The sequence below is a fragment of the Chrysochloris asiatica genome, unplaced genomic scaffold (genome assembly GCF_000296735.1).
Source record: "Chrysochloris asiatica unplaced genomic scaffold, ChrAsi1.0 scaffold00019, whole genome shotgun sequence".
In the NCBI taxonomy this organism is placed as follows: Eukaryota; Metazoa; Chordata; class Mammalia; order Afrosoricida; family Chrysochloridae; genus Chrysochloris; species Chrysochloris asiatica.
In genome coordinates this window covers 27745670-27766945 of record NW_006408537.1, presented here as the reverse complement: position 1 = coordinate 27766945, position 21276 = coordinate 27745670, and the positions used below count along the sequence as shown (strand labels likewise).

The window sequence follows — 21276 nt, the reverse complement described above, 5'->3', positions numbered from 1 at the left end:
TTATATGTAAAACAGCTTCTCAAAATAAGAGATTTACAAGTTAAATTTAAAAGTTTCCTTTGTACAAAAAAAAAAAAAAATTAACCCTACCACATCAACTACAGCCTACAAAATATCCAAAAAATAAAGGCTTGAAGGGCCAGAATAAAGTGATGCCTTTTGAAATTATCAAGCATGAATCTTAAAGATCATAAAGATCTACAACCAATTTATATACCTGGCATAAGAGTGGCAAATCATAGCCTTATGAGAACATGAAATAGAAAAATTATTCTTAAATATGTCACAATACATGTAACACATATCCCTGCTACATAGACACAAATGCACCCAATGTACGTGTCCTTCGAAGTTAGAAACTCAGAAATCATCTACAAAGTATCTATTTCCTGTGTGCTAAAGTAGTTGAAATGCAAAATGACAAAATATTTTAAGACATGAAGCAATGTGGCACAATGTAGTCTTATGGTTAAAACACAACTCAAATGGCTAGGAACATTTTAAAAACAAACCTATTCCCACAGATATATAATTAATTAAAATTTACATTTACCACTTAATTTCTAAAAGAAAGTAAGATAATGATCCTCTGTTCAAAGTAGTGATCAAAATAACTGCATGTCAAATTACCTCCAATATAACTTAATATATTGATATGACATAAATATCATCTTGGATAGGGAATTTATAAATTCATAAAAGTGTGCTATGCTAACTAGACTTTGAAAACAAAGAGAAATGAAGAATATAGTCTCTGGCCAATAAAACAGAACCCTCTGTTAAGAATGTAGAAGGTTCTGAGACTTTGAAATAAGAGTTCCCTTACAAGGTACAAGAAAATGATGCACCCAAGAATATATAATGATACCTTGAACCAGAGCAACGACTAAGCAAGCTCAAGATAAATATTATCCTTAGTTAAGAAACTTTTCCAAGAAGTATTTATAGCATATATCTATGAACTATGTACTAAGGTTCAATAACTCAAATTAGGAAAGGTAAAGGCCATTACAAAGAGTTCCATATGATATGCCACCAGGTTAATAAAATAGTTCCTTTAAAAATGACAAAGAAAAATCAGAATTCCAATACTTTTTTTACTGCCACGAAACAGCCAGAAATATTGAATGAATTATGTCAAAATAAGGATAGTTGGCCAGAGTGTTTATGAATATATTTTATAGTTCAAATCTACTAGATATTCTGTTGGAGAAAGATTTCTGCTTCTTTAAAGATTTACAGCCTCAGAAACCATATACAGTTGCTATGAGTTGGAACAGACTCCATGGCACACCACCATCACCACTATACATATGCTCAATAGAATGGGGCACGGAGAATTATACTGTCTACAGTTGTGGTAATTTCCACATGTAGATAGTATCATTCCAACTGCATATTTAAGTAGCAGACTGCCAGATGATAGATGCACATCTCAACATTGTTGTCAAAATTAGCTTTAAAATTGAATTTACATACTCTAATTTCAATGAATTTATTTTCTAATAGCTCAAAAGTTACAATGCAATCTCTTTTAAGTCAATGGCAATTGTTTTTTGCTGTCCACTTGAGAGAAATGTCATGGAGTTAAGGAGCAAAATTAAACTATAAAAAGTGTTCTGATATATATAAAATATGTCATTTAAAAAAATTTTTATTGTCAATTATGTGATAGTTTACATGGAAGAACATTAGCTTTACATTCATCCTATGTATATTGCCATGGTTACAATCACCTCCATGTGTCATCAACCAACCACAGGGTACACCCTGCAAGCTTGCCCCCCAGTCATCAGCACACAGCCCCTCTCCCTCTCTGGGTCTAAAGTCTCCAGCCACACTCCATCTCTCCACATAAATATGTCATGATTTTTAAAAGAGAAATCAAAAGGGAAGAGAGAAGGAAGAAGAAAGAGAGGGAAGGAGGAAAAGGGAAGAGAAAGAAGGAAGGGATTTTTCTTTTAACTTTTCACACAGATAAATGAATATTATATAGCTCTGGTAGCATAGTGGTTACGAATCGGGCTGTGAACCGCAAGGTCAGCAGTTCGAAACTACTAGCGGTTCCACGGGAGAAAAATGAGGCATTCTACTCCCGTAAAGATTTACAGCCTCAGAAACCCTGTACAGGGTCGCTATGAGTCGGAACCGACTCCACGACACTTAACAACAACAACAACAACAATAGGATAAGCACTGTATTTCTACCAGTCACTCCTTGGAAACCCTATACAGGGTTGTTATGTGTCAGAACGGACTCAATAACAACAACAATCCTTTTGGATACAGGAAGACCAATGATTCTAGTGTTCAAAATTAGAAATTCCTTATAGATTCACAGCCAGCACAAGATGTTATTAAGTAGATAGTCATCAGACACTCAGATACCTGAACCTGGAGGGACAGGAATCCATCCAAGCCCATAAAATACTTTACATCCAAGGTACTCCATGACTTTATGATCCCCATCAGACCCCAACTTCTTTCCCAGTCTGTAGTCAGATCTGTCAGCTGGGATTTACACAGCATTTTTTTGTGCCCCTATTGTTAACTAAAAGTATATTTCCTGGTCTAGGATCTTCCAGTCTAAGCCATATGGCATATGCTGTGGCCTCTCGGATTCTCGGTCCAGATACAGAGCCAGCATGTGGGGACTGGGGATGAGAGCATGAGAACAGCTCACTGAGTACCTCTTAGAGCACTTTGCATTGCACTCTTCAACCTCTGAGCAGTGGATAGAGCACAAAAATCTCCCTCTCTCACTCTTCTCTCCAGAAGGCTGAGATATTTATCAGATTTGGAGGGAAAAAGACCATTTCACTTATTTAAACATTCACTACTTAACATTCTAGAAAGAAAGAAGTAATGCTCAGTTAAAAAGTACATACGTAGTCAGGCCACTGGGTGTAGCATAGAGAGGGTAGGGTGTTTGGTTGGCTATGGGAAGGGAACAGAACAAACGCCCCCTTCTGGTTATTTTCTCCCAGGGCATACCTTTTTAATACTAAAATAAACACTGATATATAATAATGCTTAAGAACTTGGGCTTATTTCTTTTAAAAAATGAAAAGAAGAATCTAAAACAACACTTTTATTCTAAAGAAAGTAAACATCACACATACCAAAAAAATAAAGCTTAAAACATTTCAGGAGGGGAAATAAAGATATGAAAATGTAACAATTCAGATTCTTGTTGCACATACAAAGGTCAGGTGAAAAAATCTATTCAGCTACATATACATACACGAGGACCTGTTAGATAGTACATCATCCCTCCCCAAATGTTATAAAGAAAAAACAGCTTTTCAAAATAGTTAAAAGACAAAACAATCACATGTGATTTCTAGAAATGTTAGTGTGACATAGAGTCCTTAAAAAATAAATCAGAGCCAATGTTGCAAAGAGTACAGAAGTGTGAAACATAAAAGGAAAATGATTGAAGAGTGACGAATGGAGTTTGCAGCTCCTGCATTGCAAAAGCTGCAGCCAGGGACGTCTTCACAAAAGTCACAAGAGGACAGCTTCGCTCTGGAGTTGTAACTCCTCACCGCTTGTCTCCCTGTTCAAAAAAGCAGACATCAGTTTACATACCTCCCTTGTCTAGAAAAGTTTACTTTACCAAAACTTAAGAGCACTGGATACACTTTCCTGAGCTTACCCATACTTGACATGATTTTACTGTTCTTTACAAGAAACTGAAATGTTACATAAGTTCTAGAAGGGTCCAAACTGCTAACCAAATCCAAGAAAGAAACAATTGTTGCTCTCAGTTCAACCATGTCCCACCAGCAGTTGGCCAGAATTAAAAGAGAAAATAGAATGCAGTTGCACAATTTTAATCTCTTATTGGAAAAGGAAAGATTTTAAATTGAGCATTGTATAACCCCCTCAAGAGCAACACTATACACATTCAAATAAAAATCTAACAACTAGAACTACCTAAGACAGATCTTCACAATGGATTTTATTTTAAAGTATGTACAAGAAGTCTGCTTAGGCAATGACTTATCGTTAAAACATTAAGCACCTAATACCTAGATACTACTTACCCAGCTGGCTAAAATGGATAGCGCAACCTAATATAACATTTCTGTGGGAAGCAGCAATAACACTATAGTGAATATATTCATTTTGAAAACAAAGGATTTTTACTTTACAATTTCTGTTTAAAAAACACATTCTATTTTCAAGTATCTATCTTCATGATTTTGCAGAAATTTTTTTATTATGTATTTTCTAGATTTAGGATTTTTAATAATGTAATTTGTTGTTGTTGTGAAGTGCCGTCGAGTCAGTTCCAACCCATAGCAACCCTGTATATGGTTTCTGAGGAGCAGCTGGTGAGCTTGAACCGCCGACCTTGCAATTAAAACAGCTTTGCAGTCTAGTGGATTAACCCACAGAGCCACACCAGGACTACTAAAGTTTTACTATTCTAATCTTTCCTGTATTTTCATTTTAATATGGCCTTCTCAAAAATAAACTGATTTTTACAAAATATTTACATATTGTGAATCTCTTCCCCACCCCCCCTTAAATGGTTAACACCTGCTCTGTGTACCTGTGACGAATCAATTGGGGAGTTCTGCAACTAGCTCACAAAGTTGGATAAGTTGGTACTTTCAATGGGTCTCTACAGTGCATCATATCTCTCCTCCCCTGGGAGACAGAAGCACTGTATCACCATTTTCCCAAACTGCTCCATAACAACTTATATATAGGCTCTTCTCCAAACAAAGTAATTTAACAAGAGGCAAACAATGAAAGAAATTGGTTTAATGACTTAAAAGGGGAGGGAACTGATGATATCCCTTAACACTTAAATGAGAGTTCTATCAAAGGCTACCAGCAATGTGAACATGTTCATTTTACTTTAAAGTTCAATTGTCTACAACAACCTAATACCTGAAAATGTTCACCTGACTCTGTGCTACCAGGATAAGACTTACTATGATTAGAAATGTTAGACCTGGCATCACACACTCACAAAAAATTCCATTCTGTGACTGAGCATAGATTTGTTGCTTTGGTTGATCCAGTCTGGATTTCTGCTTCTACATCTAAATTTCTGTCATTTTATATAAAGAAAGAAGTTACCAGTAAAATCAAAGCAGTTCAAGTGATTTTACTATTTTTTCTTGACACACACACAAACTGCTATAATATATAAATTTTAGCAAAACAACAGACTCCCTCAATAAACAAAAGCTGAGCCCAAATAGCTGATGCTATTTATATTGCGGATGTTGCTTCTGTTCTCTCTTGAAGAACTTTCATTTAAAGTAGGAAGCAGATGAAATGTGTGCTTGGATTATAAGTACAACCCTGGGAACTGAACACAACTAGATTTTGTCAATTTGTTTTTGTAAATTTGGTAACTATGAATTAAAAACCGAGAACATTACAAATAAAAAACATCACTTTTTAATTTTCATATGCTAAATGATATCATGGGATTTTTTTAAATGATCAATTGTTGTCATTTAAATGGAAAGCTCACTTCCTGCTCCCAAACTTCCAGTCCTCTCCACCCCATGAGTTATCCAACAAGCAATCCAAAAGGTGAAGTAGTCACTTGTAAAACCAAATAAATGCCTAGTTTAACTTTTAAATAACAGCATTAAGGATTCCAGAATACACTTACTTGGTTCATAGTAATCCACTATGGACACCGAAGCATCTTGGGTATTTGAAACTTTATAGTTTCTCACAGCAGGAATATCAACACAAAACTGGGTTTCATTTACCTTGGAAAACACAAAAGATGCTTGAGGGGGTGGCCAACAGTGTGTTCATTATTAAATAAGTTACTTCCTTCTCTTACAATTTTAGGAAGCAGATAGAGGCTAACAATTAGGGAGGACTTCTATGTGACAGGTACTGTACTGCACACCAAATGCTTTTAATGAATTATCTCATTTCACTCATAAAGCAACCGTTGTCGTGTGGTTAAGTGCCATTAGTCAGTGCTGACTCACAGCGGACCCTGTATAGGGTCTCCAAGGAGCAGCTGGTGAGTTTGAATTGCCAACCTTATGGTTAATAGTCCAGTGCTTATCCACACCTCCACACCAGGACTCCAAGCAGCCTTTGTAAGATAGGTATTGTTCTTACTTCCATTTTACTTGAAAGGGACGCTAAGGATTCGAGTGACTACAACAGCAACACCAAGGACATAGCTCCTGTGACCATGGTACTTCACTCAGATCCCCTGTCCCAGGCAGTGCACAATCCCCAGCTATTGTGAACAAGGGGTGCTAATGACTCACGCACTGTGGGTTAACATGTTAGATTGCAAAGTTCTTTGAACTGTAAGGTTGGCAGTTCAAGCTCACCAGCTGCTCCTTGGGTCGGAATCGACTTGACGGCACTTAACAACAACAACAATGACTCACAGCCCTCATCTCTGGAGAATTGTCCTCAGTTCATTGGAGCCATGTGACCCAAGAAGTAATCCCAGGCTGGAGGTGTACCCCACAACCAATGAGTGACAGATAAGAAGCACAAAAGGCTGGAACATTTGACTATAGGAAACACAGCTTATGCTTACTTGGCAAACAATTAAATAAGGAATCTGAAATTTGCAAATTCCTTCAAACTGTCCATAACTTGCCGAGAGCAGTAATGAGAAGTCAACATAATCAGTCAAAATATTCTGGACACTCAAATTAAGCTAACCATTAGTAAGACTGTCAGACACATAGGACAAACTCCAACACTAATTACGTCACTAAATAAAAAAAAGAATCTAGAGACGAAGTGAATTTTAACAAGCTTTAAACTAGAGTGGTTTTTGAAGACCTAAAGCAAATTAAAAGATTCAGAAAATAGCTTTAAAAAAAACACAGAGATTTAAATCCTGTTGACATTTACTTCATCTCTAGATTCTTTTGCTGTTCAGGAATTTTCATATATTAAATACAATGGGGCTTCAAAAGTTCATGGAAAAATTAAATGAAAAATTAACAGAATTTTTCCATGAACTTTTTGAAGATCCCGTGCACTACTGGAAATCTATGAGCCTGATTTTGAACTTGAAAAATAATTAAGGTCAAAACCAACTTCACAGCACATAACCACCATTACCATGCTAAAATAATCTAAGGACACAAAAAGTTGAGCTAATAGCAACTTCAATAAAACATGCTTAAAGTAAGGTAGACATCGTAGCACAGCAAATGATGGCTTTGACAGTAGTTACCTATGTAAAAAGTACGTTTTACTACTTACAGAATCTAAGTATAGGTTGAGTTTTCCATGATCATGCTCCACTTTCTTAATCATCATGCTCAGAGGAATTGCATCTGAAGGCACAGTAAAACCACTAAGTAGGTTAACTTCCATAAGGGCCATACCACTCCTGGCTGGCCCCAAAAACCTAAATCAAAGAAAAAAGGATGAAAGGAAGCTCTTTTAGAGAAAACTGAAGCTGATGTTAATAAATGATCTTCATGCAGAAACGCCAAGAGTCTTACTCCAATTTTTTTTTTCTTCAAATTCAAATAAAAACCATAGAAAAAAAATTTTAATCAAGAAAACTGTAAACCAGGTTACCATTTCCTGTCTGTGTGACATTCTTATAACTTCCTACCATATGAGAAATCATGACATGACCATCTATTCATTTGACAGGTAATACGTAATGCCTGCATAAAGGTACAACCCACGTGTCCTTTCAACAATTCAGCTTTCTTAGTGGTGATTCCAAACTGAATTGCATTCTTCATATTCTCAAGAGATGACAGCACTAAACTTCCCAGCTGAAAATCAGGAACTTAAAAGGAGACATTACTTGTCCACTTAGCAGGAGACCCCAGCCAACTCCTTGGCAAACTTTGCTTCATCTGGTTTCAACAAAAGAAGACCAGTAGGGCAAGGTTTTCCCACACACTTGGAGCACATTTGTCTTTGGCCACCTGAAGAAAATTACAAGCCTCAGAAAGTTTATTACACTGCACTGTTCTCTCATCCTGATGTACACAAAGGATTTGAGCACAAACAACATTTTGTCCCCTTGAGAAAAAATTTTTTTTCTAAAATGAATAGGTGGCAAGAGTTTGTTGTCTGGAGTAGGTAGAGCCTGGCAGGGTTATGGAAAGGTGTTTGTCTCCAACATGAAAGGGTGACACATTGTTAAATTAGTTCCTGCTGTGATTCCAGATGGCAAAAGCAAGAGAAACTTGCTTTTAGAGCAGCAATACCCTACCTGCCAAACAAGATTAGCTGAAAAGCCATACATCTGCTAACTTCAGCTGGCACCACAATGTGAAGCAACTGAAATCACCTGCTAGGTGGTACACTTAGCCAAAATAGATGCGATTGAAAGCAAACAAACTGGACTGAAACTAGGTGTATGTACTGGAGCAAGAATTACAGATGAGAAAAACAGCCAATCTGTTTACATACAGTGACTTTCATTATATTAGCCAAAGTGCCTACCAAAAGCCTACATTGTGTACCTGATTCCCAAAGCTGGATGTAAGAGCTAGAATCTTGAATCCTCACATAAGCAGCCCCCATAAATGGTGAGGCCCTTTCACCTCATTTCTTCATCTGACTCCATGAAAGGTAAAATCCCCCTCAAACAGCTGCATGAGACTCTTCTTAGCTTTTGTCAGAACTAAAATTTTACACTTGTTGAAAAAATTTTTTTTAATGTTTTATATGTCTTCCCCTCAAAGTAGGAAACTTCATAAAGTTTCGGCCGATCTCATTTGGCTCACACCTGACACTGGGCCTGGTACATGGTACAGATTCATCAAATATTTACTGAGTGAATAAACACATGAATGAATGAATGAATGAATGAATGAATGAATGAGAAAAACAGTGATGATAATAATAGCACCTACTTCATCGAGTGATTGTAATGATTGAGATGCATATAAAAGCATTTGGAGCAGTGTCTAGAACATGTCTGTAATAAAAATATGTTGCTATGCATACAATAAAGAGCTCTTGTGGCAAAACTGTTACATACTTAGCTGCTAACAAAGAGGTTGCCATTCAAGCCCATCGAGTAACACCGTGGAAGAAAGATACAGCAGTCTGCTTTGTAAAGGGTACAGCCGAGGAAATGGTATAGGGTTAGTTCTACTCTTCACACAGCAGTCACTATGGGTCAAATCAACTCCATGTCACTTAACAATAGGTTGATGATAATAATAATAATAATAATAATTTAATGTATTATTCTGGAATATAGCACAATTGCAAGCTTAATAAAGAATAATAGGGGACCTACTTAAAGTGAAAGGAGCCCTAGTGGAGTAGGTTAAGAGCTGGGCTACTAATCACAAAGTCAGCAGTTCAAGTATACTAGGTGCCCTGCAAGAGAAACATGAGGCTTTCTGCTCACTTTAAGATTTACAGCCTCGGAAACCCTATACAGGGTCACTATGAATCAGAACTTGACAGCACTTAACAAAAGCCACAACTTAAGGTGTAATTTTAAAGTGTCCAAGAGTAAAGATATCAGTGATATTGATTTGTTCAGTTGACCCATGACATATTTTCAATTGCCTTTTATGCATGTGAAAGTTGGAGGTTTGAACCTACCCCAAAGCATTACTATTATAAAAGTAGATTCTTCTAGTTTCATAAAGACTACAGACCATTATGCCTTAAGCATTATGCTCTTTGAAGATCTATCTATATGGAATCCTGGTGTGGTGCTATGGGTTAATGTGCTAGACTGCAAGGTCAATTTGAAACACATAGTCAGCAGTTCAAGCTCACCAGTCACTCCTCAGAAACCCTAAACAGTGTCGCTATGAGTGGGAACCGATTCGACAGCACTTAACAACATATGGGATCAAAATGACATCAGCAATTCAAAAGATTAGACAGAGGGCAATGAGCTTATGTTAATGAGTGAGGAACAACTCAGAAAATAAGGGTAAGAATAAGGAAAACCATAGAAGAATTGACGCATTTGAGTTATGGTATTTGAAGAAGAATATTGAAAGTACCGTGGACTGTTAGAACAAACAAATCTGTGTTGGAAGAAGTGCAGGTAGAATGTTCCTTAAAAGTCAGGATGACCAGACTTTGTCTCTCATACTTCAGACATATTATCTGGGTGGACCAGTCCTGAGAAAAGGACATGTGCTTGGTAAAGGAAAGGAGAGGGTCATCAAAAAGGAGGAAGACCCCTACAACATAGATTGGTACAATGAAAGCAGCAATGAGCTCACACATAGCAATTGAGAGGATGGCACAGGACCAGACAGTATTTCATTCTGTTGTGCACAGGGCCACTTTGAGCCAGAACCGACTCAATAGCACCTAACAACAACTTAAGGGCAGCAGTTTAAACCCACAAGCTGCTCCTTGGAAAACCTGTACAGGCTTGCTATGAGTCAGAACCAAATTGAGAGCATTAACAACAACTTTCTTCTCAGCTTAAAGGAAACAACTGCAGAGATTCTGATACACCCATACTGCTAGCCCAAAATGCCACAAAGGTGAGAAATGGGGCAAAAGCATGTGACATTTTTACACCAAAATCATGAACGAGGTGGCAGAGAGAGAGTGTGTAAATGGGAACAAAAGGAAAAAACAGTGGTGGGTCCAGGAAATGCAAAAGAAGGTAGATCACCTGGAGAACACCCAAAGATGACCTTTAAGATCATCTGGAAGCTCAGGTCTACTTCTGTGACTTTAGGCCCAATAGCAGCTAAGGTCAACCACAACGTTGATATTTCAAACACACAGATTCAACACACTCTTTGGGATCGATGCACCTGTTCAGTTAAAGCCCAGCTGCCAAACACTTTGGAGCTAAGAGGCTAGATTTCCATGAGGAAGAAATTGTAAAGTCTCTTCTTTTTCAAAGGAATAGTTCTCATACGGGTGCATACATTAGAATGACCAAAAAAGTTTTAAAATTCAGCTTCACTGACCCTGACTCTGTGAAGCCAACAGTTTTGCAACAGGATCCCTTCGTCTCATGATTTTACAAGTTCCTCAGGTGCTTTGGATATAGACCAAATTTAAGCGTCATAATAATAAGCACTCTCAGAAGCTTACGCTAAGTGCTACGTATCCAAGTACATGAGAATATGTTTGCCGTGTCTACACTATCTATTTACTCTCTTCATTACATTTGTATGACTGCTGTGAAGTTTGGAATTACAAACCTAACAGGTTAAATATGAATCTGGAATAATTATTTCAATTAAAAGCTAGCTCACAATAAGAAATAACAATGTTTTTAATATTAAATTGTTGTTGTTGTTGTTGTTAAATATCGTCAAGTCGGTTCTGACTCATAGCGACCCTATATAAGGTTTCCAAAAAGTGGCTGGTGAGTTTGAACTGACAACCATGAAGTTCAAACTGACCTTGTGGTCAAGTGCTACACATGACTGGTTAATTTAACATTTTCTTAAATTATACCTGGAACTTATTAATATGTATTTCTATTCAAACTTGTTATATATAAAAGAAACATTTATATATAATTTTTGGACAAATTTAAGAAAGGCTTAAATATAATTAGCAGTATTTCACTTTTGTACTGTGAAGTGCAATACATAACTGAATTGTTTATTATATTTAATAGTTGTATTTAACAAACTGAATTGTTTGTTAAATATAACTCCTTCTATTGATATGGTTAAGCAGCTATATGTCATTGTATGGTTAAATAACTATATGAAACTTAGTCTACAAAACTAAATCCACTGCCCAGCACCACTGAGCAGTTTACTCTAACACATAGGGCTCACCAAAAAAAAAAGAGGAGGAGGGACCTAAACAAACACCTACCTTGTGCAAACACTCAAATTTAAGTGGTTGGTATCATCTTCATTATCATTTACAGCAACATCTAAATCAAAGGCTTCCTGATTTGGGAGAGATCGTCTTCTTCTAGAAGATTCTGAATTTTTCACATTATAAAAAACATTGAACTGCAACAAACAAGAATGAATTAGCAGTACATTATTAATAATAAATTGACATTATATATTCTAAATATTATGCATTGATTTTCGGTGGGATAACTGGTGTGGTGCTGTGGGTTAATGCACCAGACTGCAAAACCGTTTGAACTGCAAGGTCTGCAGTTCAAGTTCACCAGCTACTCCTCTGAAACCCTACACAGGGTCGCTATGGGTTGGAACCAACTCGACAGCACTTAACAACAACAAAAATAACCTCAATTAGATTTGGAATAATCTTCAAACTGAAAATAAAAAATAGCTCTATTAATAAAATTTCATTATCAACAAACATCACTGTAAATATTTATAAGCAATAAATATTTTAATTGTGAAAACTGTTGGGTTATGCTCCAAAATGAAAATCGTTCACTACCATTCATGGCCATCATGAAACAGTGTTTTCTCAAAGAACGTAAAGCATTCCCTTATGGGAAAAGTGAAGCTATTATTGCCAATTTTGTTGACAGCATGCACTTATTTATAAATTCTACTGAGACTCCTGGTGTAGGATAGCAATGGACTGCAATGTAGGATAGCAATGGACTGTGAACCACAAGGTCAACAGTTCAAACCCACCAGCTTCTTCTTAGAAACCCTATACAAAGTCACTGTGAGTCAGAACCAACTTGACAGCACTTAACAACAACTACCTAACTTAAGGTATGTGGATGGCATAGTTTGTGCTTCTCTACTAAACTAAAAGTCGGAAGTACATATCCACCCAGAAATAGCACAGAAGAAATCTACTTTCATGAAGACTACAATCAGTAAAGAACGTCTGTTTTAAGCATTGTGCTCTTTTAAGATCTATCTATATGGGATCAATATGACAGCAGCAATTCAAAAGATGAGGCAGAGGGCTTATGTTATGGGTGAGGAACAACTCAGAAAGAAGGGTGAGAACGGTTGTACGACTTGAAGAATGTAATGAATGTCACTGAAGTGTACCTATAGAAACTGTTGAATTGGTGTATGTTTTGCTGTGTATATTTTCAAAAACAGCAATATAATAATATTTATAAAAAGGATTACAGTCACCCAGGAAACATCAAAGCAAGTGGTCGGGTCCCCTCAGTGCAAACCCCCTTCCAAGACTAAGACTCAATGGGAATACACTCTGTGATTGGTGACCACAATCCACACGATAAGGGGAAGTGAGGGAAAAACAGCAATGAAGCAATGAGCTAAGCCCTACAACATTCAATACACTTCTGTGAACCCGGGTGAAGACCTGGTTGACCAGCAGTGTGGCAAGACCTGGGGACTCTTGGGCCCAGAGTCAGTGACATAGCCACAGAGGACTAGAGTGGAGAGTGAAGCGTCCAGCTGATAAGAAGAGAGGGCATATGCACAAGAATACCCACACTTGCTGATAATACCCACTTGTCCTGGCTTCAATGACTGGATGATCAGAGCTCAACCAGAAGTAAAAAGAAGAGGGGAAAAAAAAAAAAAGTATTCTCATACAATTTGATGAACTTGACCTACACCTATGGAAGCAGTAGCTCAAAAGAGGGAACAAGTCCTTACAGCAAGAATCATTCCCACCCCCTCCACACACAGAGTAGAGAGGGATGGGCTTGGACATTGGCAACCCAAAATGGGGGGTGGAGGGCTACAAAGGCAAGAAGTGACTGGCTTACAAGCTTTCAAGGGGGAACCTAGATCCAGAGGGCCTGGAGGAAGGTAGAATCTCCAGTGAGTAGTATCCAATCTGTCTAGGTGGGGCTGATGCAATAAAATGCAGACGGGTCTCTTGTGGTACAATAGTGAATAATTGTTATCAGGACTGATTGTGAGGGTTGGAAATGTAAAGGTAGATGTTTTATAGCAAGGAGGGGAGTGATTAACTTTTCAGTCTAGGAGCGGAGGTCCCTAGGACCATCAAGGGAGAAGAGCAGAGAGCGGAACCCTACCCAGAGAAGCAGTGATGCCTGAAATGGAGCCAGAGATGATGACATGGAGCGATGGAGCAGCTGGGGAATTTAGATCCAGAGAGGGAGAGCGACTGTGTGCTGAAGACCTGGGGGTACGGGGGAAGGACTGCATGGAGGGGATTGTAACCATGGCAATATACGATTTAATGAATGTAAAACTAATGTTCTCCCATGTAAACTATCACATAATTCACAATAAATCATTTAAGAAAAAAAAAGGATTAGAGTCAAAAAAGCACCACTGAGCAGTTTTACTCTTACACGTAGGTTCACCATGAGTTGAGTTGGAATCAACTCTACGGTAACAGAGTTTTTTCATTTGGCCTGCCCAACTGGAATAATTTTTCACAAACTACAACCTTAGAAACTCTTAGAAACAAAAATCAAAGATGATAAAGCTAAGTGTTGAATTTTACATTAACAGGATCTTTTTAAGCAAATACTCATCCTGTCTCCCAGCGTGAAAGCTGTTATGAGGACTCCGTATGAATGTAAGGACCAGCATTTTTCTCAAGTGAATCCCAAGATCAGAAGCTTTGGAATATACTCAAAATCTCCTAGGCCAGGATCACTCCAGGATGCAATGAAATCTACTTAAGCATTTTATTTCTTCTACTTTTTTGACACCAAGGTACTATTTATTGCTATTGCTGTGTAAAGGTGTATTTCCTTTTAGTGTCTGTGCTTTCAAAACACATGCACACACCTTTCAGAACTAAAAGTCCTATAAACTTTCATCTTGCAAACCTCAGAGTTCCAATGCCTTTATTCTGCTATAGCTGAATTCATTTAACTCTTCCTCCCTTGTATAATATGGTTGTCTCTCTCTCTCTAGGCATTCTTCAACTCTTTCTTAAACTACAATTAGAATTTTAGAAGACTGAGTAGTTGAAGAATGGTTTCATAAACTTGGACAGCTAGTCTCTATTATTTTCATCATCCCCTTTCTAATGACAGGCAATTGTCCTTTAGATAGCGATGTCAATCAGGCAAACACTGTGACTAACTAGACTTGTCCTTTAGTTATAGTTAATGCTCATCTGTCCTGGTGTAGCTCTGTAGGATAAGCACTCAACCATAAGGTCGGTTTGAACTGCAAGATCAGTGGTTCAAACTCACTCTTCAGAAACCCTATACAGGGTCACTATGAGTTGGAACCAAATCAACGGCACTTAAAAACAACAACATAACTAAGTATTAGAGTTTATATATGGCCTGCAGTAACATTCAACTCATTTCTCAGAAAACTTCCAGAGATCTTGTAGTTTATTTCCATCAGCCTAGAATTTTATTACCCAAAAAAGGCAAACATTGCTGCAAATTTAAGAATTTCCTTTGTCTTCCTTCTTCTCAAGCTCTTATTAAAAAGGTCAACTGAAAGAAATCTCATACCTGGGTGACTAATTTTTTTGTGAATTTTTTTTCTCCAATATGAGACGTACCTGCTGATCCCTGTGCCTTTTCTTTTCTGTATTTTGATACAAGGATAGGACTGGTGAACCTTCTTCCCAGTAGGTGTGAGAGTTACACATGTCCTTCAATCCTCAAGTAAAAATCACTTAGTGTCAGTAATTCCCAACATTAGATTTAAAATTAATTTCAACCAAACTGGCAATTTAAGTACAGTACCTAAAATACCCTATGTATTTACTATTAGATTTACTATTTATATTAAAAAGCAAGCTTGGGAATGAAAATGTTCCCATGGACTTTGTTAGCAAAGATGACTACAAATAATTCACTTTGTCTCTACCATTTTCATTGGATACAGTTTGTTTTATCTTTAAACATCTTTCCTTGATTTCATAAAGCATTTACCTTAGACATTATCAAACACCTTGAGGGAATGATTTTCTGGGCCTGGGGACTCAGGACCATAGTCTCAGGGGACACCTTAGTCAACTGGCATAACACAAACCACAAAAACAATGTTTTTCATCCTACTTTGGTGAGTAGCAACTGGGATCTTAAAAACTCATGAGTGGCCATCTAAGATACAACTATTTCCTCTTCTCCAGGAGGAAACTAGTGACAAAAACTGAAGATGCTTGGAAACAGTCCAATGGATTAATGTACCATGTGAAGATCAGTCTCCACAACCCTGAGACCAGAAGAACTATATGATACCCAGTTACCACTAGAAGGTACTCTGGAATTAGAATATTAGAAGGTTCTGGATAGAGTAGAAGAAAATGTGGAACAAAACTCAAAATTATTTAAATAAAAAAAAGACTAGGCTTACTAATCAGAGAGACTGGAGGAACCCTTGGTCAGTTTTCAGGTCTGAAACTGAACCCACCCCCATGGATCAATTTTCAGCCAAGCAATAAAAAGGTTATATGGGGGGATAACAACCCTATTTAAAGAAAAAGGAATGAAAACAAAAAACATGGAAGAAACAGGATAAGCGATGTTACACTGACATGACTGCAAGTAAGATGAAACGAAGGTTTGGATTTGTTGAAGATGAAACTGATAATCTGCTCAAAAACCTTCAATCAATATACAATAAAATGTTTTTTTTTATAAATTACCCTGTTTTAAGTTTCATGAAAAAAATCTTAGAATTATTTAGAAGTTACCATATTATATCTGACTATCTGCCCTACTTAGCAAATAAACCTGTTCTCTTGAAACTTTTCCTTTTTTTTTCTCTTTCTCAATAAGTTTTTCAGGGTTTATTTTTTTCTACCCAAACATGTAATCCCTTTTGATCCTACCACATATTATTTTTGGTTTCCAATAATTACAATCCCCATGATTTTCATACATTTTTTAATATGATAACTATTCCAGTCAATATTTTTCATACTACAGATTTTATTGTAACTCCTGCTGTTGTGATTAAGTGCCGTTGAGTCAGTTCCAACTCATAGCAACCCTGCATAGGGTTCCAAGAAGTGACTGGTGGGTTTGAACCACTGTCCTTGTGATTCATCCAACCTTGAGGTCTTGTGCTTATCCTACAGCGCCACACAAAAGGCATATTTCTTTGAGTTCTCTTCCAATACCAAAGCATTGAACAAATCATGTTCTATTTGCCATACTTACTACAATATAAGGTTCTATATTAAAAGAATCAATTTTGTATTTTCAAGTCAATAACTTGTAATGTTATGTTACCTTTATAGTACTAGAATATAAAGGTTATATCTTTAAAAAGTTGCAAGGTAAATGGGCATTTGTTTATCAAGCCATAGTAGAAACTCTACCAACATTGCAATTTCTGAGCTGTATTCTCACAAAAGGCAATGGGAGGAGCTCCTAACAATTCACATGAATCACATCTCAGGATTTTAACCTTTACTTCAAAAAGCAAATAATTTCCAAGAAGCATTTTTCAAATAGATTATCAATCTTTGCAATTGCTATCTACTCATTAGATGGTAACATCTCTAATGTTTTTTATTAAAGAAATTGCTTTATTTTTGCCTAGGTCATAGATCTAAATTATTAGGAAGTTTATGCAGGTAAACTAAGCAAAACATCAGCAATGCCACAAACCAAATAATTATTCAAAAAGTCGTATTTTACTAAGCAAAAATAAGTATTATAACATACCTGACAAATAGCAAATCCAAAACCTTCTGCAGAAATATTAACTGTAGTTGGCTGTACCACAGGAAGCTAAACAAAAGTGAGGGGAAAACATGAATTAGGCTAATTTTCTGTGTGGCGCTGTGGGCTAATGCATCAGACTGCAAAGTCATTTGAACTGCAAGGTCGGTGGTTCAAGCTCACCAGCTGCTCCTTGGAATCCCTATACAGGGTCGCTATGAGTCAGAATCGACTTAACAGCACTTAACAACAACAAATGTCCTTCCAAGTAGCATAAGAAATCAGTGTTATTCCTTACTCAAAGCATAAGCACTCTGTGGAAAGGACGAAGAGTTTTCCAGGGCCACACATATCAAAAGCTAAGGGCCAACCAGGTAAATGAAGTGCAGCTTTGAACAGCCATCTCTGCCTTTGGAAGGGCACAGTAGTACTACTGACAGGTCTGTCTTCCTGTAGGGGCTAAAAAGCAATGAAAGTGATCACCTTCCCCAAGGTCTCTTGTTGTTGTTGTTAAGTATCCTCAAGTCAGTTCTGATTCAGAGTGACCTGTATAGGGTTTCCAAAGAATAGCTGGTTGGTTTGAACTGCCAACCTTATGATTTGCAGACTAGTGATTATCCTACAGTGCCACACCAGGACACCAGGTCTCTGACCTTCCTGGAAGCACAATGACATGACATGAATGACTATACCTAAATTTGTTCCTCCTGTTTCTTTCCCATCACCCCTCTTCCTCAATTTCCAGTCTTGAAGTCATCATCTTCATCCACTGACCTCAATGTCCAACATGGTTAACTATGGGAATAAAGTTAGGGACTAGTATATTCTTTATTCCACTGGCAAGTAAGAATTCTGCTCAACTCTCCTACAAGAACATGTAATCAGGACCTTTAAAATCATGAGTTAAAATCCTAGTTCTATTCTTACTGGAGGAGTCCTTGTGTGGCACTGTGGGTTAATGCACTAGACTGCAAGGTCAGTTCAAACTGCAAGGTCAGTGGCTCAAGCTCACCAGTTGCTCCTCAGAAACCCTATACAGGGTCACTATGACTCAGAATCGACTCAACAGCACTGAAGAACAACAATCTTTACTGGAATCATGGTAGTGTTCTAGGGTAAGCACTTGACTGCTAATCACAAGGTGGGTAATTCAAACTCACCAGCTGCTCCTCAGAAATCCCATACAGGGTCATTATAAATCAGAACTGACTCAACAGCACTTAACAACAACAACAATAATTCTTACTGGTATATAATCTTGAGGAAGCTACTTTTCTGTACTTCAGTTCCATCATATATTCAGTGGTGATAAAAATATCTACTTCTTAGTGTTATTTTGAGAATTAAATACTAAAACATATGCAAAGGAGTCTAGCATAGTGTTATTAAAGAACAGCAAGTCAGTGGATTGTTGTTGTTATGTGGTGTGGAGTTGGTTCTGACTCATAGCAGCCCTGTACAGGGTTTCCGAGGCTGGAAATCTTTACAGGAGCAGAAAGCCTCATCTTTCTCCCATGGAACAGCTGGTAGTTTCAAACTGCTGACCCTGAGGATAGCAGCCTGATACGTAATCACTACGCTACGAGGTAGTAATCCCTTTATCAGTATGACCATGTTCATTTTTTCTCTTGTTTCCAGCAGTTTTTCCGAAGTTCCCATCACTTCCACCCTTTCCTAACCTGGCAAATTCAACCCAAGGTGGTCATCTCTTTCTGTTTGTCTCTCTACAAAGCCCTATTAACAACTCTTTGTAGAAATAATATAATGGGAATCAAGTAGCATTCCATTCATAATCATCTACACAGAATTTTAAATGCTCATCCCGTTTACACACTGCATTTCCTACCTCTGCTGATTGAAGGAGAAAACGTGTCTGTTCATCAATCCGAAACTTTACAGAACTTGGTGCACTAAGCTCCATTACTGTCACTTTGATATCTGTCCATTCTGTGTTCGTTAGGGCTGTAAACTCAGACAGGGCCTTCAAGGCCATAATGGTGTCCTGTTGAGGAAAGAGAAAAATGCTTGTGTAATTAAGCAAATAGGTTTTCCCCAACTTACAATGTGGTTCTGCTTCAACACTTACATTATAAAATACTTCTGATGTAAGCTGAATATCCTTTTTTTTAAGTTGTCATTTTATTATTATTTACTACTACTACCAGTATCTTTATAAATCTGATCTTTATTTGTCTTTGTGGGTTAGAAACTAAATATAAATTTACAAATATGATGACATCAGAAAATTATGTGCTGCAACATTATAAGCAGCACTTATTACTAAAGATATGATGTATTAAAAAATGACTGGTCTAAGATGTGACTCATCATAATTTAAATACATTATAAATTGGGGCTACCTGTATAGAAATATTTCCAAAGAGTAAATTTAGTAATATTTATGACACCTGGAGAATGACATCACACTTGATAAAGTGAAGGGTCAGCAAAAAAGAGGAAAACACCCAACAAGATGGATGGGCACAGTGGCAGCAACAGTGGGCCCAGACACAACAACAATAGTGAGGATGGCACAGGACCAAGCTGTGTTTCATTCTGTTGTGTGGAACCAACTCAACAGCAACTAACAACACCAGCATGACAACTGCTATACATTCATCCTTCTTCCTAGAGAGTGGAACTCTCAGCATGGATTGATTTGTGCCCCCACAAAACATGTGTTGAAATTTTAACCCATGTATGTATATGACTGTGTTTACAAATAGGGTGTGTTACCTGGTTTTGTTTTTTCTTTGTTTGTTTGTTTTAATGTGTTCTATTTTAATGAGGTCATATCAGAGTAGGGGGAGTCCTAAACCTAGTCACTAGTTTATAAAAGAGCCAAACAGATGCAGAAATACACAGGGGTGGGGAAATAGTTATCAGGAACACCAAGGAATGCCCAGGAATACCAAAGAATGCCAAGGACCTCATGGGGCACTCTTCAGAAAGGACCTCCCCTTACAGTCACACCCTGATTCAGACATCTAGCTTTTTGGACTGTGAGAATATAAATACCTGTTCTTTAAAATCACCCACTTGTGGTTTTTGATACAGCAACATCAGGTAACTAAGATACTCTCCTGTACTCAGCTTTGAATCTCCTTGGCCTACTTCAAAGGAGAGCTCAGCAAACATTTTCTGAATTCAGTTGTGCATCCGCTCTTATATCAGTTACCTGGACAGATTAAAGGGGAAGTCCTGGTGTAGCACTGTAGGGTAAACATTGGACTTCTAACCACAGGTCTGTGGCTCAAACTCAAGAGCCACTCCTCAGATACCCTGTGCAGGGTTGCTATGAGTCAGAACAGACTCGATGGCACTAATAACAACAACAAACAATATAGTTAGGATATTAATTTATTGCTAATAAATATGAAATATAAGGTCCATATCAACATTTAGAGAAAATTAGTATTACTAAGTTAAACCTTTGATTTTAGTTATAAAACTTTTAAAGTGCCAAACAATCTTCCTAAAAAGGAATCATAAGCTTTCTGAGATATCTATCTGTATGTTGCTGTTATTAGGTGCCGTAGAGTTGATTCTGACTCATAGCCATCCAGTGTACAAAAGAATGAAGTGCAGCCCAGGCCTGCACCATCCTCCCAATTGTCGGTATGCTTCAGCCCATTGCTGCTGCCACTGTGCCAATCCATTTCATTGGAGGTCTTCCTCTTTTTCACTGACCCTTCACTTTTCTAACCATAATGTCCTTCTCTAGTGACTGACTGGTCCTTCCTGATATAAATGTACATACACAGTTTTAAAAAAAACAACAACTATACAGCAAGGATTATTCTAACCCCCTTGGTACTTGGACATTGGCTACC

General features: G+C 37.4%; 1 protein-coding gene across 1 annotated transcript in view; it reads right to left on the bottom strand.

The window, feature by feature from the left end:
• Window positions 1-3383: 3383 nt before the first annotated feature.
• CD109 (CD109 molecule) overlaps window positions 3384-21276 on the bottom strand; it is a 148985-nt gene continuing 131092 nt past the window's right edge. The window contains exons 27-32 of the mRNA XM_006835791.1: window positions 19290-19445; window positions 17447-17512; window positions 11773-11915; window positions 7231-7378; window positions 5645-5747; window positions 3384-3559 (exon numbers count right to left, since the gene is read on the bottom strand). Coding sequence (XP_006835854.1) covers window positions 3384-3559; window positions 5645-5747; window positions 7231-7378; window positions 11773-11915; window positions 17447-17512; window positions 19290-19445 — 792 coding nt within the window. The remainder of the gene's footprint in view (window positions 3560-5644; window positions 5748-7230; window positions 7379-11772; window positions 11916-17446; window positions 17513-19289; window positions 19446-21276) is intronic.